This window comes from Leopardus geoffroyi, chromosome D1 (assembly GCF_018350155.1).
Source record: "Leopardus geoffroyi isolate Oge1 chromosome D1, O.geoffroyi_Oge1_pat1.0, whole genome shotgun sequence".
Classification (NCBI taxonomy): Eukaryota; Metazoa; Chordata; class Mammalia; order Carnivora; family Felidae; genus Leopardus; species Leopardus geoffroyi.
In genome coordinates this window covers 108,215,564-108,238,399 of record NC_059329.1, presented here as the reverse complement: position 1 = coordinate 108,238,399, position 22,836 = coordinate 108,215,564, and the positions used below count along the sequence as shown (strand labels likewise).

At 59.9% G+C, this 22,836-nt stretch overlaps 1 protein-coding gene across 3 annotated transcripts; it reads left to right on the top strand.

Moving 5' to 3' along the window:
* The first annotated feature begins 2,805 nt into the window (after positions 1 to 2,805).
* Positions 2,806 to 22,591, top strand: ATG2A (autophagy related 2A). 3 transcript variants are annotated; one of them, XM_045485836.1, is made up of 41 exons: positions 2,806 to 3,092; positions 5,245 to 5,407; positions 5,502 to 5,654; positions 5,813 to 5,915; positions 6,333 to 6,468; positions 6,618 to 6,716; positions 7,006 to 7,102; positions 7,191 to 7,355; positions 7,459 to 7,599; positions 8,145 to 8,382; positions 8,466 to 8,610; positions 8,707 to 8,799; positions 9,257 to 9,415; positions 9,517 to 9,760; positions 10,089 to 10,185; positions 10,315 to 10,474; positions 11,113 to 11,255; positions 11,340 to 11,479; positions 11,585 to 11,745; positions 12,178 to 12,328; positions 12,422 to 12,621; positions 12,725 to 12,805; positions 13,040 to 13,146; positions 13,236 to 13,328; positions 14,623 to 14,693; positions 14,908 to 14,984; positions 15,500 to 15,670; positions 15,821 to 15,947; positions 16,036 to 16,250; positions 16,788 to 16,996; positions 17,272 to 17,407; positions 18,717 to 18,830; positions 19,026 to 19,127; positions 19,212 to 19,296; positions 19,386 to 19,518; positions 19,605 to 19,677; positions 19,871 to 19,953; positions 20,212 to 20,333; positions 20,481 to 20,635; positions 21,680 to 21,832; positions 21,915 to 22,591. In XM_045485836.1, the coding sequence occupies exons 1-41, from the start codon at positions 2,922 to 2,924 to the stop codon at positions 22,149 to 22,151; spliced, it is 5,703 nt and encodes a 1,900-aa protein (XP_045341792.1). In that variant the 5' UTR covers positions 2,806 to 2,921; the 3' UTR covers positions 22,152 to 22,591. The 3 variants fall into 3 exon arrangements, with proteins under 3 accessions (XP_045341792.1, XP_045341791.1, XP_045341790.1); XM_045485835.1 differs by having other exon boundaries at positions 2,807 to 3,092; positions 15,500 to 15,664; positions 18,624 to 18,830; XM_045485834.1 differs by having other exon boundaries at positions 2,807 to 3,092; positions 18,624 to 18,830.
* Positions 22,592 to 22,836: the final 245 nt, after the last annotated feature.

Here is a 22,836-nt window from a genome sequence, read left to right as displayed (position 1 = left end):
TGAGGGATTTCTTCTGGGTGGACCATCCCTGGGAAAGGGAGAGCCTCAACCCCAGGGCCCCTGAGGCCTACAGCACCCAGTTTGCCTGATGAGTTTCTACCTAATCTAATATGGAGAAGTCCCCAAGGGGTCCCACAAATCCTGACCCTCTCCCTTTTCTCTCTGTGGAGAGGAACCGTGCCCTGGATCTTCATCCCAGGAATACCCCTGTGAGGCCCCGTCCTGAGAGAACACCATCCTCTTTACTCTGTTCTCTCTCTCTTTACTCTGTATTATTTATTCTCTCATTCAGCTCCTACTCCAAGGCCTGGGTCAGGTTGCAGAATGACTACATCTTTGGAGTTGGTCTTCTGTGGATCTCATGGCACGTTGCAGGAGGCAGCATGAAAGACCTTTGTGCCCTTCTAAGTCCTAGTTATTCCTCTGCTGTGGCACAGACACTGTGCTGTGTCACAGACGTGAGTGCAGCCTCCCTGGAGGGAAGCTGGCCTAAGAAACAGCCACCCAGACTGAGGGCCTAGATGCTGGGAATGGTTCTGTGTCCCCAACCTTTGCACGTGATGCACCCTGTTCCCACAGCAGGGGAATAGTTGCCTCTCCAAGTCTGGACTTCAGGACTTTTCCTAGACTCCAGTATACACCCTTCCGCTCCCACTGCCTTTGGGAGAAGTGATGCTTGTTCATTCACTTGCTCCACAGGCACTTACACACAAGGCCTCAGTTTTCCTCTCCTGTAAAATGGGGATATTAATAGTACCTACCACCAAGGACATAGTGAAGAACAGACGAAGTAATGCGTATAAAGTGACAAGCCCAGGGCCCAGGACATCACACAGGCTCAATTCATGGTGTCTATCATTTTAATTATTTAATTTTTTAAAAAATCTTAATTTATTTTTGAGAGAGAGAGGCAGAGTGCAAGCCAGGGAGGAACAGAGAGAGAGGGAGACACAGAATCCAAAGTAGGCTCTGGGCTCCAGGCTGTCAGCATAGAGCCCGAGACGGGGCTCAAACTCACAGACATCGAGATCATGCCCTGAGCCAAAGTTGGACACCCAACCGACTGAGCCACCCAGGCGCCCCTATCATTTTAATTATTAAAAAAATGTTTTTAACGTTTATTTATTACTTTGAGAGAGAGAGAGACTGCACGCTAGGGAGCCTGCATGAGTGAGCGGGGGAGGGGCAGAGAGAGAGAGAGAGTAAGACACAGAATTCGAAGCAGGCTCCAAGCTCTGAGCTGTCAGCACAGAGCTTGATGTGGGGCTCCAATGCAGGGCTCGAACTCACAGACCTTGAGATCCTGACCTGGGCCAAAGTTGGTTGGACGTTTAAGTGACTGAGCCACCCAGGCACCCCTCTCGTTTTAATTATTATTAATTTAATAAATGTTGGATGAACATAACACTGCCCCTGGCCTATTATGGGAGAAAGGTTAATCTCTTGATTCATTCCACATTTTCCTATTAATCTGCCTTGAATGGAACCTTCCCAGTACTTCCCAAAATTACCTAGGAGGCTGTTCCTTAGTCCCTTCCAGGTAAATGGACTGTACCACCTACCACCCCAACTCCAGATTACCGGGGATAAAACAGGCTCTTGGAAGAACAGTGACTTGCCTGAGGCCACACAGAGCTGGGACTGGAATCCAGGCCCCTGGTTCTCAGGTCAGGGTGGTTGCCCTTGCTTCAGGCTGCCTTTATTAGATTGCAGTAGAGTCCCCCTCCCTAGTAAGGCTAAAATAGAATTATAATTACCTGTCGGTATCCTTTAAATCACCTATGATGTCAGAGGGCTTGGGTGGCCAACCCTGTAGAATAAGAGTTGGCAAACTTTCTGTAAATGGCCACGAAACAATTATTTGGGGCAACAGCTCCCCACCTTCCAACAGCTCCCAGACAGTACTTAATCGAGCGTGGTTGTGTTCCACTAAAACTTTATGGATACTCACATGTGAATTTCATGACATTATCATGTGTGATGCAGTCTTATTCTTCTTTTGATTTTTTCCAACTATTTAAAAATGTAAAAAAAATTAAAATTAAAACTAAAAAATGTAAAAACCATTCTTAGCTCACTGGCTGTACAAAAACAACAGACCCCTGCTCAAGGGATTAAGTCCATCTGTTATTAATTTTAGGTTAGAGACAAGAAAAACTAATTTTTTTTCCCCCAGAGAGGAGCTGGAGGCTTGACCAAATGCGGAGAGAAGGGAGAGTCGGTAAATCTCCTGCCCAGCATTCCAGGTAAGGGTGGGGGGGGGGGGTACTTCCTCGGTGATGGACTTAAGAGTATTTATAAATCGGTTTTCTTATCTGTAAAATGGTTTTCTTATCTTTCAAATCTCCACCTAAGAAGGTCATGAGGGTTGAATGAGATAAAAGATGGTGAAGCGTTTTGTAAAATGCAAATGCTTACTCACTTAATTGTTTCTATGACGCGCGCTGGGGCTCTCACACAGACTTTATTCCTCTGGGAAGCTCAAGTTTGATGGGACACTGTCCCTTTAAATCCTGCCTAACTACCTCAAGTACTTGGAAGAGTCGGCACATGCGCATTCCTCTGTGGGGCTGGTACCTCCTGCAACAGCCTTCCCAGAGCCCGTAGAAGGGAGGTTAAAGGTCCTCCCACCGAGAATTTTTACGCAAGCGTAAATCAGGATTAGGAGCACTGTGTCGTGCGGAGAGCCCAGTCCCTTTTTCGTGCTCGAAGACTCCGCCCCCCACGGCCAATCAGCAAGCCTCGCCCTTTACAACGTCGAATGGCATTGAGCGTGGGGGGCGTGGCTGAGGGTCCGGGGGGCGCGGCCTGGCGCTGAGAGAAGCGGCGGGGAGAGCCGGGGGCTCTAGTGAACAGCGAAGCCCGACAGGCATCGCCGGCGGGTGGCGAGCGCAGGCGGCCCGGGCCCGACGGTCTCCGAGATGTCACGATGGCTGTGGCCATGGTCGAACTGTGTAAAAGAGCGGGTATGCCGCTACTTGCTGCACCACTACTTGGGTCACTTCTTCCAGGAGCACCTCAGCCTGGACCAGCTCAGCCTCGATTTGTACAAGGGCAGCGTTGCCCTGCGGGATATCCACTTGGAGATCTGGGTGAGGAACCAGGCCCGAGCTCGCGAAAGGGGCGGGGGGCGCCGCAACGACCTAAGGATTCTGACTGAAGGGTGGGCTGGGGACCGGGCATACGGCGTGGAGAGGCCATGGGAGTCAGGCCCTTTCCAGGCGACTGATCGCTTCCAGAGCCAGAAGCTGGGTAGGACTGGGTCCCTGCCTCCACAGTAGGAGAAACTGAGGCTGGGGAGGGGGATGTCACTTGTCTGAAGAATGCCAGAATAAGCGCATCGAGTTTGGGGCCTGAGTTGGGAAGCGTGGTTTTCAGGGGCTAAGGAGAAGGTGAGGAGGGAGCGGAGGAACTAGGGAGCTCTAATAGGACCGGGCCAGGGCAGTGAGAGAGTTGGGGCCTTGCAGCTGGTCAGGGAAAGCTGGTAGGGGTCCGGAGTCCTGCCAAGAGCACCTGTGGGAAAGGTGCTCTGACCTCCTGACCCTAAGATCCTGGGCCAAGTGGGTGGGGTTCCCGCCTCCGGACGTGGATGTCAACAACCGCGTCAGCGCCGGTGTTGATCAACACCTCGTGTGACTGGCGACTGCCGCCCCTGCCTACTTCCTGCTTTGGGGAGAGAGGGATGGACCCAGTAGCGTTTGGGGAGGGGCTTGGGAGTTAGCATCCGTCCCCACCTGCCAGAGAGTCCCTGAGGAAAAATGGAGAGGTTTGGCTTCAAGCCGGGAGGAGGCCAAGGGAGATGCTGGGGAGGCGGGAGGAGAAGGTCTGGGTCAGAGGCCTGAGGCTGGGGGCGGTGAGAGGCAGTGACTCACAACTCAGCTGAACTGGGAAGTTGCAAAGAAGCCACCAATTAGAGGCATCAGCCCAGGGCTGGCACTGGGTCAGCCCTCCAGTCCAGAGCCGCAGGGGTGGGCATGGGGCAGGGGCTTCTCAGTTTTCTGGCTGGGCCGACAGAGTGCCTGGCCTAAATGCAATGTGGGGCAGGAAGAGCTGAGCTTTAGGGGTAGGCAGGCCTCCCTGGGCAAATGTAAGGTAAGGGGAAACTCCTGAGCCCAGAGCTGGGGACACTTCCTGATAGCTTCTTGCCTGTGAATCCTAGTGAAGGAGGCCTTTTCTGACCTCTGACTTCAGCCTCTTAGGCTGGCCTGAAAGAAATGGCCAAGACCTCTAGGCTGCCTCTTCCTACTTCCAGTCCCAGAAAACACTCCCACCCTGCCCAGCCCTGCCCTGCCCTCTTGGTGGAGATTGAAATGGCTCCTAGCTAGGATGCTTTCTGGGCTGGCCTCAGGAGTTCTCCCTTGGAAAGCAGGTGCTTTCCCCATAGCCAGCCCCTCCTCCAAGCTGCTCTGCCTGCCGCTCCTGCCTCGAAGACCCCAGAAGAAGCTGAGTGCCTGGGGATCCTGGGATGGGGTGAGGAGAGAGACTTCAGTCACAGTCCTCACCCCACACTGAGTGGTTAAACTAGGCCCTTCTCTCTAGGCTTCAGTTTCCCATCTATGGATCTCTGGGTAAGGAATTTCAACTTGACCTCTATGAGTCTTCTAGTTCTGCCATGTGTTTGTTTACTCACGGATCCAACAAGCGTTACTGGGATCCTCTTTGGGTGGTACCACACACTACCTGGGGTCACGTGAAGCAGGCAGGTGAGTTCCTGCCTTCAAGAAGCTCCCAGACTGGCAATGGTGCTATTTCCCCATTTGTAACCAGGGGTTCTCAGCCTCATACCTCAGAGAGGTACAGCTACACCAAATGTTTGAAGTTGGGCAGGGGTCCCCTCCGGCTCAGCTCGGCCCTCTGCCAGCCTCTCGTGTACACTCCCCTTGAACTCCACACTGATCCAGAGAGAACATGGGTGCTGCTGCACTCCGCTGTGCCTTTGCACGTGCTGTTCCTGTGCCTGGAACATACATCCCCTCTGCCTGGCTTCCTCCTTCTCATCCTTCAGCTCCCCCTCCTCTGGTTTAAAGTATGGACCACGTTTGGGTGGGCCAAGAGTAGGGATCAGCTAGAGCGATAGTAGAAGTTTATAGGTAGCACAGGGGCAGTGGGTGGGGGGTAGGGAGGGGGCAGGGAGAGCCAGGGAGCTCTCGAAGGTTGCAGCATCCCACCAGGAGTGCTGCAGCCAGGGAGACAGCCACATTTGGAGGTTTCCCTGAGCCGGATCTGTCCCTTCCCTGCTCCCAGTCTGTGAACGAAGTGCTGGAGTCCATAGAATCACCCTTGGAGCTGGTGGAAGGCTTTGTGGGCTCTATCGAGGTGGCCGTGCCTTGGGCTGCGCTGCTCACCGACCACTGCACCGTGCGTGTGTCAGGACTCCAGCTCACTCTGCAGCCCCGCCGGGGCCCAGGTGAGGGCTGGGCAAGGCTAGGGGCAGGGGGCTGGGGAACAAGTGGTAGGAGTAGGCCTGGGCACCTCTTCTGAGACCCTCTGCCTACTCACAGGGCCAGGGGCTGCTGACTCACAGAGCTGGGCCTCATGCATGACCACGAGCCTACAGCTGGCTCAGGAGTGCCTTCGGGATGGGCTGCCCGAGCCCTCTGAGCCACCACAGCCCCTGGAGGGACTGGAAATGTTTGCCCAGACCATTGAGACTGGTAAGTAGGCCTCCCATGGCCACCCTGCTCCCTGCCCCCCTGTAGCCCACAAAACAGGGGCCCTAGACAGTGGGATGGCCACTCTGCTGCCCCAGTGGGGAAACTCTGCCTGCTCCCTTGCGGCTCTACCTGGCCTGAGACCCCTTTCCGCCCCTCAGTGCTACGAAGGATCAAGGTGACCTTCCTGGACACTGTGGTGAGGGTGGAACACTCACCAGGTGATGGGGAGCATGGCGTGGCGGTGGAAGTCCACGTGCAGAGGTAGGGGCATGCCAAGCGGGGTGGTCTGGTGCGAAGAGGAGGGGGAGTGAGGGGCTGCCACATGGCCTTGGCGGTGCCCCTGCCCCTAACCCCAGCCTGGGCTCCTGAGAGGTAGCAGGGCAAATTTTGGGTGGTCCTGGTGGTGGCTGTGGTGGTGGGAGGACCATATCGTGAGCCTGGAATGGGGCCCGACGGCCAGGGTGATACAGGCCCAGAGTGGCTGGGGCCCTAAGGAGCAGGTTACACACCAGGGTCTGAGGAAGAAGGGCTGGCCATGGAGGTCCAGGATGGCCTGGCTCTGGTGGGGAAGCTCTGCTGTCCAGACTCTGACCCCAGACCCCTAGAACAAAGTGCTGTGTTCGGAGAGGGGCGCCAGCCTGAGGTGGCTGGGGCAAGGGCTCATCCTCCACTCCCCAGACTGGAGTACTGTGACGAGGCAGTGCGGGACCCAAGCCAGGCCCCCCCAGTGGACGTGCACCAGCCCCCTGCCTTCCTGCACAAGCTGTTGCAGCTGGCGGGGGTCCGCCTACACTTCGAGGAGCTCCCCCCACAGGTGGGCCGACTCTGATCCCCACAGTTTCTTTCTCCTTCTAATCCCTGTCTTCTCTCCCATCTGCCCCCGCTGACCGTCCCCCCATTCCTTCTGACCATCTCTGACCTCATATGTTCAACCCGTTCCCTCCTGTATCCTCTTGCCTCCAGGAGGAACCCCCGAAACCCCCCTTGCAGATTGGCAGCTGCTCAGGGTATATGGAGTTGACAATGAAATTGAAGCAGAATGAGGCCTTCCCAGGCCCCAAGGTGGGTCCCAAGCCCCCGTGGAGGATGGAATGTGCTCCATTTCAGAATACTCCTCAGCAGTGCAAAGCAGGGTCATTGAGTGGGGGAAGTTACTGCCTTCTTAGCAATTAGAGAAACAGGCTCAGTGGTCAAGTTGTGGCCGGGGTTCCAGAACTAGCTGGTGACAGCTTAGCCTGGCAACTGACATCCTACGTCCTCTGGGTGAGGGCAGGTGAGTGGTGGCTCTCAGAGGGCCTAGGTGGCAGATGTAGGCTCCATGGTTGTCTCCTCTGGCCCCTTCTGGCCCCAGCTGGAGGTGTCTGGACAGCTGGGCTCCCTGCACCTGCTCCTGACCCCTCGGCAGCTCCAGCGGCTTCAAGAACTGTTCAGTGCCATGAGCCTTGCAGGTGAGGCCTCTGGGCGCTCCAGGGGAATGGATGCCTGGGGAGGGGCCAGCCAGGCCGGGCTGACAGAAACAACTGTCCTCCTCCTTAGACCCCGAGGGCCTGGTGGACAAGCTGAACAAGAGCCGCCCGCTAGGTGCTGAAGACCTGTGGCTGATTGAGCAGGACCTGAATGAGCAGCTTCGGGCAGGGGCTGTGGCTGAGCCCCTCAGCCCAGAACCCCTTGCCAGTCCTCTTGTCAACCTGGACAACACTGGTGGGTGTGGGGTCACACTTAGCATTTGTCTGGGCAGCGAGCATGGGTGCAGGAGTGGGGACCAAGTGTGGCTTTCCCTAACCTCCCCTGTCCTGGCCCACAGACCTCTTCTTCTCCATGGCGGGCCTCACAAGCAGTGTGGCCTCAGCCCTCTCCGAGCTCTCCCTCTCCGATGTAGACCTAGGATCTTCTGTGCACAGCGACATGGCCCCCCGCCGGCTGTCTGCTCACGCCCACCCAACTGGTGAGTGCTCCTGGGGCAAGAACAGCTGGAAGAGGCCTCAGTGCCCCTGTGATGTCATGTGGGTGCAGGAGGCCTCCACTGATGCTTCGCCGTCCGCGTGGGTGACTTGGTTCCCTGGGGATGCTTGGGAGGCTGGTGACACAATAGATAGAGGGCTAGGTGTCAGAGTCAGTGATCTTGGGCAAAGCATTTAAATTCTTGGAGACTCCGTTTCCCCTTCCATAGAAAGGGTGTGATAAGATCTAACCTTGCCGAGCTATACGTATTGACCGGTGTTTGTCGAGAGATCATGTGTGTCAGGCGCTGGACTGAGTGCCTTGCCACCTCTAGTCCTTCCAGCTCCTTGAGAGGGTTGAATTGAGCTTGGGCTCAGTTTCTGGCATGATGAGGCTCTGTGTCGCCCCTGCCCGGCCAGGCCCCGTGCCAGAGTCATAGTCCATCTGGGCCAGGGCTTCTCCCAGCCCCTGGCCCAGCATCTGACCATCACTTTACCTGGGGTGCCCGTGAGCTCTGGGAAGTCCCTGGTAAAACCTCTCTCCTCTCAGGCAAGACGGCCCCCACACCCCTCCCGGACACCCTGCGCCCTGACTCGCTGCTAAAGATGACCCTGGGGGGCATGACCCTGACCTTGCTTCAGACATCTGCCCCATCTTCTGGACCACCTGACCTCAGTACCCACTTTTTTTCGGAGTTTGATGCCACCAAGGATGGGCCCTTCGGCTCCCGTGACTTCCACCATCTCCGACCGCGCTTCCAGAGGGCCTGTCCCTGTAGCCACGTCCGGTACAAGCCTGAGGCAGGGGCCCAAGGAGAGACCCCCCGAGCCCCCCGAGCCCAACCTCTGATGCCCAGCTTCTTCCTCGCAGGCTAACGGGTACAGCTGTGCAGCTGTCCTGGGAGCTGCGGACAGGCAGGGGCCGGCGGACTACCAGCACACAGGTGCACTTTGGGCAGCTCGAGGTGCTGGAGTGTCTGTGGCCCAGGGGCGCTTTCGAGCCTGAGTACACGGAGGTGAGGGCCGAGAGCGAGTGTGGATGTGGGAGGGCCCGCAGGTTCAGGTGGATCTGGAGGCCCCGCCTGACTCTTGCCTCCTGTGTCCCATCCCAGATCCTGAGCTTCCCCGGCAGCCTGGGTTCCCAGGCCTCAGCTCGGCCCTGTGCCCACCTGCATCATACGCAGACTCTACGCCGTGTGTCCAAGGTAACCCCCCCCAACCCGTGCCTAAGGGCCCTTGGCTGTTTCCGTGGTACCTTGACCCCACCCCATCCCCCGGCCTCCCCTGGTGGCTGCCTGCTCCCACCCTCCAGCCCCCTTGCCTGTGCTCCAGCTAGAGCACACCTCCCCATCTGGGAGCCCTTGAAGACGACGTCTGGGCCCTACACATGTATCCTTTGGCCTGGTTGCCCCTTCCCTGGCTCATCTTGGCAACCCCTGCCCGTTTTGAATGTTGGATGGCTTATATTAAACAAACATGGTCCTCTTTGTCAGGCAATGTGGTGAGGGTCTCCCTCTCCCTTCCTAGCTTTGTCCCCTGTGCAAGCTTTTCTCCACACCAGCCAGGCGGCCTCTGCGTTTTGTTTTTGCTCAAGGGGGTCCCTTCCCATCCTGCCCTCACCTACCCCACAGCCCTCGCTGACCTGAACACCTTCACCCTCAGAGCCGACCCCGGCGCCCAGCCGCCTGCCATTGCCACTCAGAACTGGCCCTGGACCTAGCTGACTTCCAGGCAGATGTGGAGCTGGGGGCCCTGGACCGGCTTGCTGCCCTGCTGCGCCTGGCCACCATACCCCCTCCCGAACCACCTGCTGGCCTCCTGGTAAGATACCCAGCTGGGGCAGGGGGCCGGCACGGACCCTCTAGCTCACAGCCATAGTGCTGGGGCCTCTGGCAGCTCTGATCACCCCCCTCGTCCCGCAGACGGAACCCCCACCAGCTGCCGAGCAGCAGACAGTGGTGCGGTTGTCAGCACCCCAGGCCACGCTGCGGCTGCGCTTCCCCATTGCTGACCTGCGGCCTGAGCAGGACCCCTGGGCAGGCCGAGCTGTGCGGGCTGAGCAGCTGCGGCTGGAGCTGAGTGAGCCCCAGTTCCGGTCAGAGTTGAGCAGTGGTCCTGGTCCGCCCATCCCCACCCGCCTGGAACTTACCTGCTCCGACCTGCACGGTGAGAGCCCCCAGAGGACAATACCCAGGGCAGGGCCTCAGGCCTCTGGGAGAGGGGGGCCCAGGGCTACGGAAGGGACTGAGACACAGTTGGGATGGACTGGGGCCCAAGGTCTCACCAGCTCTGTGAGATGCCAGCATTACCTGTCTTCAGGCTCCTCTGAGAGTGTGCAGAGTGGACCCTTCATCACTGGACTGCTGCCGGCCATGGGTGTGAGGGAGGGCGCAGGCACCACGATGGAGGCTCCGGGCCCCCACTAACCCCACCTGACATTGGGGAAGAAATGGGGAAAGGCAGCAATGACAACCCCTCCTCTTCATCCTCGCAGGCACCTACGAAGACGGAGAGAAGCCACCCATCCCCTGCCTGCGGGTCTCCAAAGCCCTGGATCCCAAGAGCCCTGGGCACAAATACTTCCTGCCCCAGTAAGTGGGGGCTCAAAGGGCAGACAGGAGAGGAGTGCTTTGCTCCTGAGGGCAGCAGGAAGCTGGAGGGGGCGGGGACCAGGGGCTGAGGGAGACTTGCAGCCCGGTGACAGGCCTGTGCCCTGGCAGGGTGGTGGTGACGCTGAACCCCCAGCTCAGCAGTGCACAGTGGGAGGTGACCCCCGAGAAGGGAGAGGAGCTGGAGCTGTCGGCTGAGAGTCCATGTGAGCTGCGGGAACCTGAGCCCTCGCCGTTTTCCTCCAAGAGGACCATGTACGAGACAGAGGAGGTGAGGCCCCAAACCCAAGGGAGCCACTTGGTGGCTGTGGGCCGGGAGAACAGGATCACTTAGGGCACCAGGTGACGTGACCCAGCACCGGCAAGAGTGGCATCGCTTCCATCGTCTTTGATCAGTGGGGAGTCCGAAGCACCCCAGTTCATTGGGCCTAAGGGTGAGGACACTGGTGGGGGCAGGTCCTTCGCTGGGAAGATCAGGACCTTGTCTCTCGGCAGGGACCTCGGGATCCTTTTCTCTGAAGGTGATGAGATTTGAATGAGAGACAGTTAAGGGCCTGGTCTCTGGGCTAAAGTGGGTTTGAATCCAGGCTCTGCCACTCTAGCTTTGTCATCTTAGAACTGGTCTAATCTCTTAGAGACTTATACTCAGATGAGTTTCCTTATCTTGAAAGTGGGTGCAATGACCTGTGTCGTAGGCCTATCATGAGGATAAAGGAGTTAACATATATGAGGCCCTCCAAGCAGATTTGGCATGCTGCCAGCGCTTCTCCCGAGATGGCTGTCCTACCTCCCAGCAGTGCGTGAGAAGGAATGAATGATAGGAAGTCAGCGTGCAGACCGGGGTCTGATTCCCGAGCCAGCGGCAGACCCTGACATCTCTCAGATGCCTTTCCCCACTCCCCTGACTAGATGGTGATTCCCGGAGACCCCGAGGAGATGAAAACCTTCCAGAGCCGGGCCCTGGCACTATCACGCTGCAGCCTTGAAGTGGTCCTGCCCAGTGCCCATATCTTCCTGCCCAGCAAGGAGGCCTATGAGAGCCTCTATAACAGGTGGTGACTCAGGCGAGTAGGGGGAGTATGGGGAGGGGCCGGGCTGGGCCACCCTCACTGCTGCTGTCCGTCCACTTGTCTCAGGATCAACAACGACCTACTCATGTGGGAGCCTGCGGACCTGCTTCCCACTCCTGACCCCACTGCTCATCCCCCTGGCTTCCCCGGCCCCTCAGGCTGCTGGCATGCCAACTTCAAGATGTGCAAATCGGCCTTCAAGCTGGGTAGGAGGGATGCCCTGGCACGGATCCCAAGGTCCCCAGAGCTGGGTAGGGCTGGGGCAGCCCTCCCAGGTCTCCTTCCCACTTGGCTCTTTGATCTCACCCCAGACTCTGACTCGGATGAGGAGGATGCCCACTTCTTCTCAGTAGGGGCGTCAGGCGCCCCCCAGCCCCCTGCCCCTGAGTCCCCAGGTCCTCGCTCCCAGAGTACCTTCTCTACACTGGTGACGGTGCTGAAAGGTCGGATCACAGCCCTTTGTGAGACCAAGGTGAGGGCAGCCCTGGGGAGGTGAGCCCCCCTGACTCCAGAGCTCCCCACCCACCACTGGCAGGAGAGCAAGACCTGTCTGAGCAGTTGGGGAATCTGGGGGAAAAAGCCCCAGTGGGGCCGAGAGTGGCCCTTCCAGCTAGCAGCACCCACCCATGACCCACCTATCCCATCACACCCCATTAGCGCCGGTTGTATGCAAGGTGCCATGCTAGGGGTCCAGATGGGTGCTGTCTCGTGCTGGATGGCGGGGAGGGCAGGGATGACTCCCCTTCTGGCAAAACAGGCAAGTGTTGCTCCAGACCTTTAGCAGAATCTGGGTAGAGCTGGGGCTGGTCCTAGGCGGGCTGGGGCTCCAGGGCCCCCTCCCCTGCCAAGGGCCTAGGGGCTACTGAGTGCCCTGGTGGGGCCAAGCCACGTGCTTTGTCTGCAGGATGAGGTTGGGAGGAGGCTAGAGACCTCACACGGGGAGCTGGTGTTGGATGTAGAGCAAGGCACCATCTTCAGTGTCTCCCAGTACCGAGGCCAGCCAGGACTCGGCTACTTCTGCCTGGAAGCCGAGAAGGCGAAGCTCTATCACCGAGGTATGAGGGGAGGGGGCTTTCAGGAGGGACTGGGCCCCGGGTGGAGGGGACGGCCAGCCAGCTTGGCAGGGGGCTCACCGGGTGCCTCCCCAGCGGCTGTGGCTGACCGCCTGCTGCCCAGTCGCCTGGAGCCGCCCAGCTTTGCTCCTCCGGCCCAGCTGGCCCCAGCCATCTACCCGTCAGAGGAAGGCGTGACCGAGCGGGGAGCCTCGGGCCACACGGGCCAGGGCCGGGGCCCCCACATGCTGTCCACTGCTGTGCGCATCCACCTGGACCCCCACAAGAACGTCAAGGTACAATAGTGCCCGCTCCCGGTCCACCCGCTTGGCTGGGACAACTGCCTCTCTGGTACCTGGCGGGCTGGGCCCCACCATGCTGACTGTGCCCCACCTCCAGGAGTTCCTGGTAACACTGAGGCTCCACAGAGCCACCCTGCGCCACTTCATGGCCTTACCGGAGCAGAGTTGGCACTCCCAGGTGAGTGAGAGTGGTACAGGCAGGCAGGTCTCTGGACCAGCGGGGAGGCCAGTATGAGGGGTCTGGGCTGGGCCAGAGCTGACTTCCGGGCGAAGCCCCTGGGCAAGGGGTATGGTGGCAGCTGACAGGTGACGCGCAGCAGGTGGGGAGCCGTGCTGGGGTGGTGGGGGTGGGGGTTGCTTAGAGGAAGGAAGAGGCCCCTTGTCCTCACAACTCCTGTCCTGGTCCCCAAAGCTGTTGGAGTTCTTAGATGTGCTTGATGACCCAGTGCTGGGTTACCTGCCCCCAACGGTCATTACTGTCCTGCACACTCACCTGTTCTCCTGCGCCGTGGACTACAGGTACCCAGGCTGGGTGGGCCAAGAGCCAGGGGCGGGGGCGCCGGCTCTCATGTGTCAGGAGCCTACTCTAGCCCACGTGTGACCCCCAGGCCCCTCTACCTCCCTGTGCGCGTCCTTGTCACCGCTGAGACCTTCACGCTCTCCAGCAACATCATCATGGACACCTCCACCTTCCTACTCAGGTATGCACTACCCCCACCCAGCTCACTTTCCATCCCACTCCAAACTGGGCTGCAGCTGCTACTCCCCTGGGTCCTGCCTTTCTGCTGTGTGTCTTCGGGCAGGTCTTTGAGCCTTTCTGTACATTAGGGTGATGATCCCTCCCTCGGGAATGAGAATTGGTTACGCCTTCCCGGAGGACAATTGAACCTCTGAATCAGAGCCTTAAAAGCATTTGTGCTCTCTAACCTGACAGTCTCACTTAGGTGGTTGTCCTAAGGATCTATAAGAAAAACAGGTGGAATGTGATGTCTCTGGAGTATAGCTCAAAACAGTTCAGGGGCACCTGGGTGGCTTAGTCGGTGAAGCATCCTACTCTTGATATCAGCTCAGGTATCGATCTCAGGGTTGTGAGTTCAAGCCTTGCATTAGGCTCCATGCTGGGTGTGAAGCCTACTTCACAATAAAGAAATAAAACAGTTGAAACCTAGAAATAATCTAAATACCCCCAGATTATAACCTGAGTCAGTAAACATGGGTTACCCAGCTATTGAAGTCAAGTCAAAGAATGACCTTGAAAAATATGGAAAATCCCTTAATGCAGCATGGACTGAAAAAACCTACGTCAAGGCTTATGAGGGGTTATGTGTGTCCGTGTCTGTGGCTTCACAGAAAGGATGAAAGAAATGTATAGGCGCTTTTCTCAGAATTTGGGATCAGGGAATGTGAATAGAGATCATTTCTTTTTTCTTTCCACGTTTTGAGATGTCTCAAAGGAGGTTGTGCTATGTTGCCATTAAAATAACTTATTTTGGGGCACCTGGGTGGCTCAGTTGGTTAAGCATCTGACTCTTGATCTCAGCTCAGGTCTTCATCTCAGGGTCAGGAATTCAAGTCCTGCATCAGGCTCCACACTGGGTATGGAGCCTACGCAAATAAGAATAAAATAAGAACATATTTTGAAAGAACAATGAATGCCGGCGGGGGGCGGGGGGCGGGGGGGACACAGGACACATCCCTCCCGGGGCCACTGTGAGGTGAGGGGGAGGAGCAGGAAGTACTTGGAGAGCCCTAAGTGCCATGTGACCTAAGCAAGCTTGTGCTATTTCGGGCCTTCGGCTCAGGAGACAGGCCCAGTCTCCCCATGGTACAGACAAGAACACTGAGGCCAAAGAGGACCCAGCGCTGGCTTCTTGTGGGCTTGGGACCCCCTGTGGGTGCCCCCTTGCCCATCTCTAGGAGCCCCACCCCTGTGGCTCCCATGGAGCTGCAGTCTGCAGCGGCTCCTGGGCCCTTCTCAGCCCTGTTCCCCACCAGGTTCATCCTCGATGACTCGGCCTTATACCTGTCCGACAAGTGTGAGGTGGAGACCCCGGATCTGCAGCGAGGTGGGCAGGGCCTGGACAGGGCTCCCTCCCCCCTGAGGGACCCCAGCCCCCGGCCACACCCAGAGCAGCCAGATGTCCTCACCTAGCTGCTAGCTGGGCCCTTAGCACGCACGCCAGGGCTGCACTCGGATGAGCCCCACGTTCTCCCCTGTGGGGGTGGGCCAGGCGCTGGGTGTGAAGAAGCAACTGGAACTTCTCTTACTTTCTGCTTCAGATTACGTCTGTGTCTTGGATGTCGACCTCTTGGAGCTTGTGATTAAAACCTGGAAGGGGAGCACCGAGGGCAAACTGGTGAGTGTTGCCCGGGGTGGCCCGGAGCCAGAGCAGTCGCAAAGGCCGATCACCGTTTCCCTTGCGGCCGTCTCTTCCCTTCTGCTACCTGGGCCTGGGCTGGGGTTATGGTCACTGCCTGCCCTTCAGTGCCGGGCTCTGTTTATTGGCCCTCCCGGAAAGGGCCAGGCCCACCGTGCGTCTCAAATTGGGAACCCCACCACCAGAAGGCAGCTGTAGCCAGAGCAAAAAAAGGGCCTTGAGAGTCAGACGGCGTCTGTGGGGCCCCATTTCCTCATCTGTAAAATGGAGATAATCGGCCCCACCTCCCCAGCTTGAGGCGAGGGATTGAGGACGGACACGGGAACATTGGCAAGCCGGGAGCACCCCTGCTGCCTTGGGTGGCCCCGAGCGAAGCCCCTTTTAGTCTCGGGCTCAGTTTGCTCAGTGGGGTTGCCGGGCAGCAGGCTGTATGGAGGGATGGACCCTGGGCAGGTGGGGTGTGGAGCCTGGGCTGACGGCGCCCCGCCCCCCAGAGCCAGCCGCTGTTCGAACTGCGCTGCTCCAACAACGTGGTGCACGTGCACAGCTGCGCGGACTCCTGCGCCCTGCTGGTGAACCTGCTCCAGTACGTAATGAATGAGGGCGACCTACACCCCCCTCCCCGGCCCCCCAGCCCCACGGAGATCGCCGGCCAGAAGGTACAGGTGAGGCCTGGCCCTGCAGGCCACTAGAACTCTGCCAGGCCCCTGCCCCTGCCCCTGCCGTGGCCCCCTCGGGGTGGGGTGCTGGCTTCGAAGGAGCAGGCGTGCCTCCTTCCTGTCATTCATTCATCCCTCCTCCCCTGCCTGGCCCAGCTCTCCGAGAGCCCTGCCTCCCTGCCCTCCTGCCCCCCAGTGGAGACAGCCCTCATCAACCAGCGGGACCTGGCCGACGCCCTCTTGGACACCGAGCGCAGCTTGCGGGAGCTGACCCAGCCTTCAGGTGGGATGGGAGTGCTTTGTGGCCGGGGGACGCAATCAGGCGCCCAAATCAGGCATCACACCCCCCAAACTGGACTCTCTCTCCACAGGTGGCCCCCTCCCTCAGGCTTCGCCCGTGTCAGTCTACCTGTTCCCCGGTGAGCGGAGTGGGGCCCAGCCCCACTCGCCCCCTGTTGTGACCCCTACTGGCAGCTCAGGGTCCTGCTCAGAGGCCAAAGAAGATGCAAAGGAAGAGGAGGGAGATGGAGACACTCTGGACAGTGACGAGTTCTGCATCCTTGACGCTCCTGGTCTGGGCATCCCGGTGTGTTGGTGGGGGAAGGCTGGGCAGGGCCAGGAACTGGTGGGAGAGAGTGGCTCCCTTCAGCGTGCTTCTAGAGCTCCTGGGGAGGCTGGGTCTGTGGCAGGGCTGGGGGCGGTGGGGTGGTGGTGGTCTCTGGCTCTGGGCTCTGAAGGATTTTTCCAGAGGAAGAAAGAATGGCATCCAGGACAGAGGGATGGGACATAGGACATCAAGAAGAGGGAGGGTGATTAGCAAGAAGGGGGTGGAAAACCATTTGGCTGCAAAGGTATGGATCTGCTGGCCCCCAGGAGCCGATGTGAATGTCATGTGTAAGCCAGACCCAGGGCCCAGAGAGACAGGCCTGGCAAGAACAAGGGCACTTAGCCCCCACCCGGGAAAGAGCACTCTGACACAGCTTCTGGGGATGGTGGCCCAGGGGAGTCATCTTTTGTCCAAAACAGGGAGGGAAATGTGAGGATGGGGACCAAATCGCGAGAGGGTGGTCTGGACTGAGGAAAGTGTCTGTGCACACGTGTTCACTTGGCCTTCTCCCTGTAGCCCCGAGATGGGGAGCCCGTGGTGACACAGCTGCATCCGGGCCCCATCATCGTGCAGGACGGGTACTTCTCACGGCCGCTGGGCAGCACAGACCTGCTCCGGGCACCTGCCCACTTCCCTGTGCCCAGCAGCCGTGTGGTGCTACGTGAGGTCTCCCTCGTCTGGCACCTCTATGGAGGCCGAGACTTTGGCCCCCACCCTGGCCACAGGTGAGAAGGATGGGTGTAGGTGGCAGATATGGCCATGGGGCCCACCCACTTAGGAGACGGGGCCCGGGCTGGGGTTCAGCTCTGACCTTCAGCCACTGATAACCTTGAGCAGGATCCTTGCCTCGGTGGCCTCCGTTCTTCCTTCCTTGCCCTGCACCCACCTCCCAGGGCTGAGCTGGAGAGTGTCTCCCATCCCTGGCTGAAGGGCCCACTCAGGGGAAGGGGCAAGGGAAGGGGTTCCCCTGAGTCCATTTGTCCCCTCTCCGTCTTTCCAGGGCAAGAGGCGGCTTCATGAGCTCCAGGGGCTCCCCTTCTCGCTGCTCTGGCCCCAACCGGCCCCAGAACTCTTGGCGGACGCAGGGGGGCAGTGGGAGGCAGCACCATGTCCTCATGGAGATCCAGCTCAGCAAGGTGAGCTGGGGGCAGAGTGCAGAAAGCCGCCGGGGTGGGGGACAGGGCAGGCTATCCCGTCCCTGCCCCTCAGCCAGCCCTTCGTGGCAACTTACCTCAGGGTCCCCCGTCACGCACCGAGTCACCGAGCGGCTGCCGTGCTGCACACTACGTGCTGTTCTAGATGTTGGGTGTCGCGACAGGCAAAGCAGACAGCACCCCTCCCTTCCTGTCACTTGTGTGGTAGTGAACGGAGCCACGGATCTGTATGGTGTGGAACGTGGTGAACGTTTGGGGAAGGTGAACCAGGGAGGGGCACGGGGAGCGCTGGGGAAGGGGGCCAGCCATGTTCTCGAGAAGGTGCAGTTTGCACGAAGCCCTGAGGAAGGGAGCAGGAAGAGGTTTTCAGGCAGAGAGCACGGCACGAAGGCTGCCAGCCAGGAGCCTCTCTGGTGTGTCCAGAGCGGCAAGGAGGCCAGCAGGCTGCGGCCGGGCAGGGAGGAGGGCGGTGGAGGCCGTGCGTCCAGCTGGCAACCAGGCTCGCAGGCCCCATAGACCACGGGACGGCTCGGGTGTTTACTAGAGTAAGGCGCCCTCAGCAGGACACAGTGGCTGCACGGGGTGGCCGCGGTAGAGCCCATGATGATGATCAGATTCTGGAGAAATTTTGCTGGGGAAGAACAAGTTGGGTGGGTGGCCAGGCTAACCTGAGAGATTGTGCAGGTAGAGGTGCCGCCCATTGAGCGAGCACACGGGGCTGTCGTGGGGCTGGCACATCGGGAGCAAGGGTGGAGGGCAGGCTGTGGAGGGCGAGGCCAGGGCGCAAGGTGAGCAGGCGTGTGCTTTATGAAGAGCCCTGTCGTGTGGAGAAGGGGCTGGGGGCACCACCAGGAGGGGCTGTCCAGGGGAGAGGGGACAGCAGTTCCAAGATGAGCTGGAGGCGGTGGACAGGACACAAGTGCGGAGGGACTGGAGAGATGTTCTAAGGAAGCAAGCCTGATGGCCTTGGTGGCGGAGAGGTGGGGGCGCAGTGTGGGCACTTGGTGACAGACAGGTGACACTTAGGCGACAGGAAGGGAACGGGAGCAAGTAGGTTCAGGGGAGGAGTTTGAAATGCCTGTGGGACAGCGACAGGGAGGCAGCCAGGCGGGGGGCTGAGGGGGGTGCTGGGGGCAAGAAGGGTGGCTGAGAGACGGGGGCCCTGCCCGCGTGGCTCAGGCCTCCACCCACCCCTCAGGTAAGCTTCCAGCACGAGGTGTACCCAGCGGAGCCGGCCCCCGGCCCCGCGGCCCCCGGCCAGGAGCTAGAGGAGCGGCCACTGTCCCGCCAGGTGTTCATCGTTCAGGAGCTTGAGGTCCGAGACCGGCTCGCCTCCTCCCAGATCAACAAGTTCCTGTACCTGCACACGAGTGAGCGGATGCCACGTCGCGCCCACTCCAACATGGTACAGGCCACCCCCGCCGTCCACGCTGGGCAGAGCCGTGTGCGCACGCCCGCGCCGGCCTGTTTGGGAGAATGCTGGGGCTCGGGCGGGCTCAGCTGCGGCAACAGCATGCGCCAATGCGAGGCCATCTGGGCACGGGGTGGGGGCAGGGACCCGAGGCCCCGCGGGCACCCAGAGCTTGCCCTCTGCCCCCAGCTCACCATCAAAGCGCTGCACGTGGCCCCCACGACCAACCTGGGTGGGCCCGAGTGCTGTCTCCGTGTCTCGCTGATGCCCCTGCGGCTCAACGTGGACCAGGTGAGGAGGTCAGATGGGGGTAGAGCTGGAGGTGAGCCCCGCTGCCTCGGGGCCTGGGCGCCTGACCTGCACCTTCCCCTGCAGGATGCCCTGCTCTTCCTCAAGGACTTCTTCACCAGCCTGGCGGCTGGCATCAATCCTATGGTTTCGGTGGAGACGTCCACTGAGGGTGAGAGGCTAAGCTGGGAGGGGAGGGTCCGGGCCTCCCACCTCCCGGCCATCCCCAGGCCCATCCCCAATCTGTGCCCCCCACCCTAGCTCGCCCTGAGACCCGAGTCCAGCCCAGCAGCCTCCAGGAAGGCCAGGCTGAGGACACAGAGACGCCTGGCTCCCGGGAGACCACAGGCAGTGGACACCGCTCCTCTGCCGAGCAGCAGCCTATCTACTTCAGGTGGGGCTGCAGGCTGGGGGGTCCCAGCCCAGGCCGCAGAGGGCCGGGTCAGTGACCAAAGGCCCCTCTCCCCATTCCCCACCCAGGGAGTTCCGCTTCACGTCCGAGGTGCCTATCTGGTTAGATTACCATGGCAAGCACGTCACCATGGACCAGGTGGTAAGTAGGGCTGTCAGGCAGGCTGGCTGTGTGGGCCCATCCCTCTCGTCCCCATTCTGCCCAGGTGTGGCCTAGGGGGCCAGGGCTTGCATCCAGGTGACATCAGCTGCTGAGTCGGCCTTCAGAGGCTGCTGTGGGCTGGGCAGGCCCCTGTGCTCAATCGCATAAACCCCAATCCCTTCTCCGTCCCCAGGGCACTTTCGCTGGCCTCCTCATCGGCCTGGCCCAGCTCAACTGCTCTGAGCTGAAGCTGAAGCGGCTTTGTTGCCGACACGGGTGAGCCCTCCTTGCCCTGCAGCACCGCTAGCCTCTCTCCACGGTCCTCTAGCTTCCCTCTGCTCTGTTTCTGACTGATTGTGTGGCCTTGGCCAACTCATCACCCCTCTGGGCCTTCAGTTTCACTCTGTATAATGGGGACCATCATCCTCCACAATCCTCCGGGGGGTGCTATAGAGAGCATCGGGGTACCTCAGTTCCTGGTCCCATGACCCCTCAATGTGTGGCTCTACCTCTCCTCTTCTCTCCCCTTCCCAGGCTCCTGGGTGTGGACAAGGTGCTAGGCTATGCTCTCAATGAGTGGCTGCAAGACATCCGCAAGAACCAGCTTCCTGGCCTGCTGGGGGGCGTAGGCCCCATGCACTCAGTTGTCCAGCTCTGTGAGTGGCTGACTATGGGGGCTCTGGAAACTGCTCTTACTCTTGGGCAGCCTAGAAGCTGCCTCAGGGATAGGTAGAGGAGGTCTGAAGTCAGGGCTTGTGTGGGCAGCGCAGCCCTGAGCTTCTCTGACAACCCTGTCCCTGCAGTCCAAGGGTTCCGGGACCTGCTCTGGCTGCCCATCGAGCAGTACAGAAAGGATGGGCGCCTCATGCGGGGGCTGCAGCGGGGGGCTGCCTCTTTTGGCTCCTCCACGGCTTCCGCCGCCCTGGAACTCAGCAACCGGCTGGTGCAGGCTATCCAGGTGAGTGGGCACGTGGTTCCAGGCCAAGTAGGGCAGGGAGGGTGCTCCACAGCACCTGACCCATCCCCAGATTTCTACTGAGGATAGTCTTGGGTGTGTGGTCTCATGAGACACAGTCATGGATGAGAGAGGCCCAGTGACCAACTTGGGGCCCACACAACTCCCATGCTGGAGGGTGAGTGCCCTCCAGGCTCTACAGCCCACTGGTGTCTGTTCGTGGCCACCTCTTGAACAGGAGGGCAGGGGGTGTGACTCTGTTTACAGACGGAAAATCTGAGGCACAGACCGGCCCTCACTCATTCAGGCCCTGCATTTTGCTAGGCCCAGACAGATCCCAGGGACACCAGGGCATTGTCCTGTGAGCAGCTGTAGGTCAGTGCCTTGAACTCTGGTAGAGGGACTAGGACGGACACGCCCTTGTGGGGGAGCTCAGTGCTTTCTGGGATCTGCAAGCCCAGCCCCCTGCAGGCAGGGGGCAAGATCTCTAGAGAGGAGGCTGGAAGGATTAGCAGGTCCCAGAGAGGCCCCAGAGGCACAGGTGAAGAGACTGGGTGAGAAGTGAGGGGGCAAAAGGAACAGAGGAGCCAGCTTCGGAAGGTAGAGGGGACTCGGTGGGGGTGAGCAGGGGGGAAGCCAGTGCTCTGCCAGAGCTGCCTCTGCAGCGGACAGGGCAGGGCAAGGTGCAGGGTAGGGGAGACGGTGCACTCAGTCTCAAGAAAGCTGCCTGTGTGGCACCTCACAAATGGGGCAAGGGCACACAGAGGTGGTCCACACGAGGAGGGTTTGGGGTCCAGAGGACGTTGGGCGAATCCCCTCAGGAGGCATGTGCCCACCTGAAGCCCCTTGACCTGGGTCGTGGAAGCATCAGCAGGGCCCCAGGAGCAGCACCATAAAGCACAGCTATGGAGGGAGACAAGAGTGCGGCGGCTCCCTGGTCTGGCCAAGGGTCCGGCACGGTCCTCTGGGGCTGGCTCGGGGGCCTCGGGGCTGGACGTGTGTGCCCCGGCCAGGTGTCCTCATCCGGTGCCCTCCATGCTCCTCTAGGCCACAGCTGAGACGGTGTATGACATCCTGTCCCCTGCGGCACCCATCCCCCGCTCCCTGCAGGACAAGCGCTCCGTCAGGAGGCTACGAAAGGGCCACCAGCCCGCTGACCTCCGGGAGGGTGTGGCCAAGGCCTATGACACAGTTCGAGAGGTGATGAGGCCCCGTCCCCCCCTCCCCAGCCCCACAGCCACCTCCCCACCCAAACCCCTGCGCTGACCTCCCACTTCCACAGGGCATCCTGGACACGGCTCAGACCATCTGTGATGTGGCATCCCGGGGCCACGAGCAGAAGGGGCTGACGGGCGCCGTGGGGGGCGTGATCCGCCAGCTGCCCCCAACTGTGGTGAAGCCCCTCATTCTAGCCACGGAAGCCACGTCCAGCCTGCTCGGGGGGATGCGAAACCAGATCCTTCCCGACGCACATAAGGACCACGCTCTCAAGTGGCGTTCGGATGAAGGCCAGGACTGAGTGCCAGGGGCCCAGGACCCAGGGGCACTGCTGCCCACCTCGCGCAGCTAGCCCCAGTGGCATCTTGGTCCTTGCGCCTCCCCAGATCTTCGGCCCACAGCTGGGCGGGCCCTCGGGGGAAGGGCCTGGAAGGACCCTGCCTGGCCCACCCTGCCAATCGCTGTGAGAATGAGGCCTCCCTGCCTGGGGCCTCAGCCCTGTCTCTGCACTTTTCCTCTGGGGAGAAAGGACGCTGCCTCCACTACTACCTGGGCCCACACTGCCGCCTTGTCCCAGAATAGGAGGCATTTGGACCCTCAGACCCCAGCCCCACTCAGCCAAGTATCTTTCTATGTCTGGGGGGAGGTGGGGAACAGACCCTGTGTGGTTCAATGTATTTTTAAGCTCCTTGAGCGTGTGGGTCAGTGTCTGCATGAAGTGGAATAAACTGCCCACCGCCAGCCCCCTTGTCCCGTGTACCTGCGCTGCCCCAGCCTCAGCCTTGACCTTGGCTCTCACTCAGATCCCCACCTCTGTACCCAGCACCTCCCATGTCACCACCAGGGGTCACCACACCTGCCCAGCAGGTTCAAACTGGCCCCCAGCTACCTGCCCACCCCTGCACCCCTTCCCCTGCCTGCCCTGCCTCCGCCCTGGGCTCCTCGCCACTCGGCCCCACTTCTGCTGTGGCAGGAGCGGAGGGGGC

Coding starts and splice junctions, on each gene's coding strand:
- ATG2A (XM_045485834.1), top strand. CDS start 2,922: ATGTCACGATGGCTGTGGCCATGGTCGAACTGTGTAAAAGAGCGGGTA. Junction 7,356..7,458: donor TGTCAACCTGGACAACACTG/GTGGGTGTGGGG, acceptor CCTGGCCCACAG/ACCTCTTCTTCTCCATGGCG. Junction 19,678..19,870: donor ACGTCACCATGGACCAGGTG/GTAAGTAGGGCT, acceptor CTCCGTCCCCAG/GGCACTTTCGCTGGCCTCCT.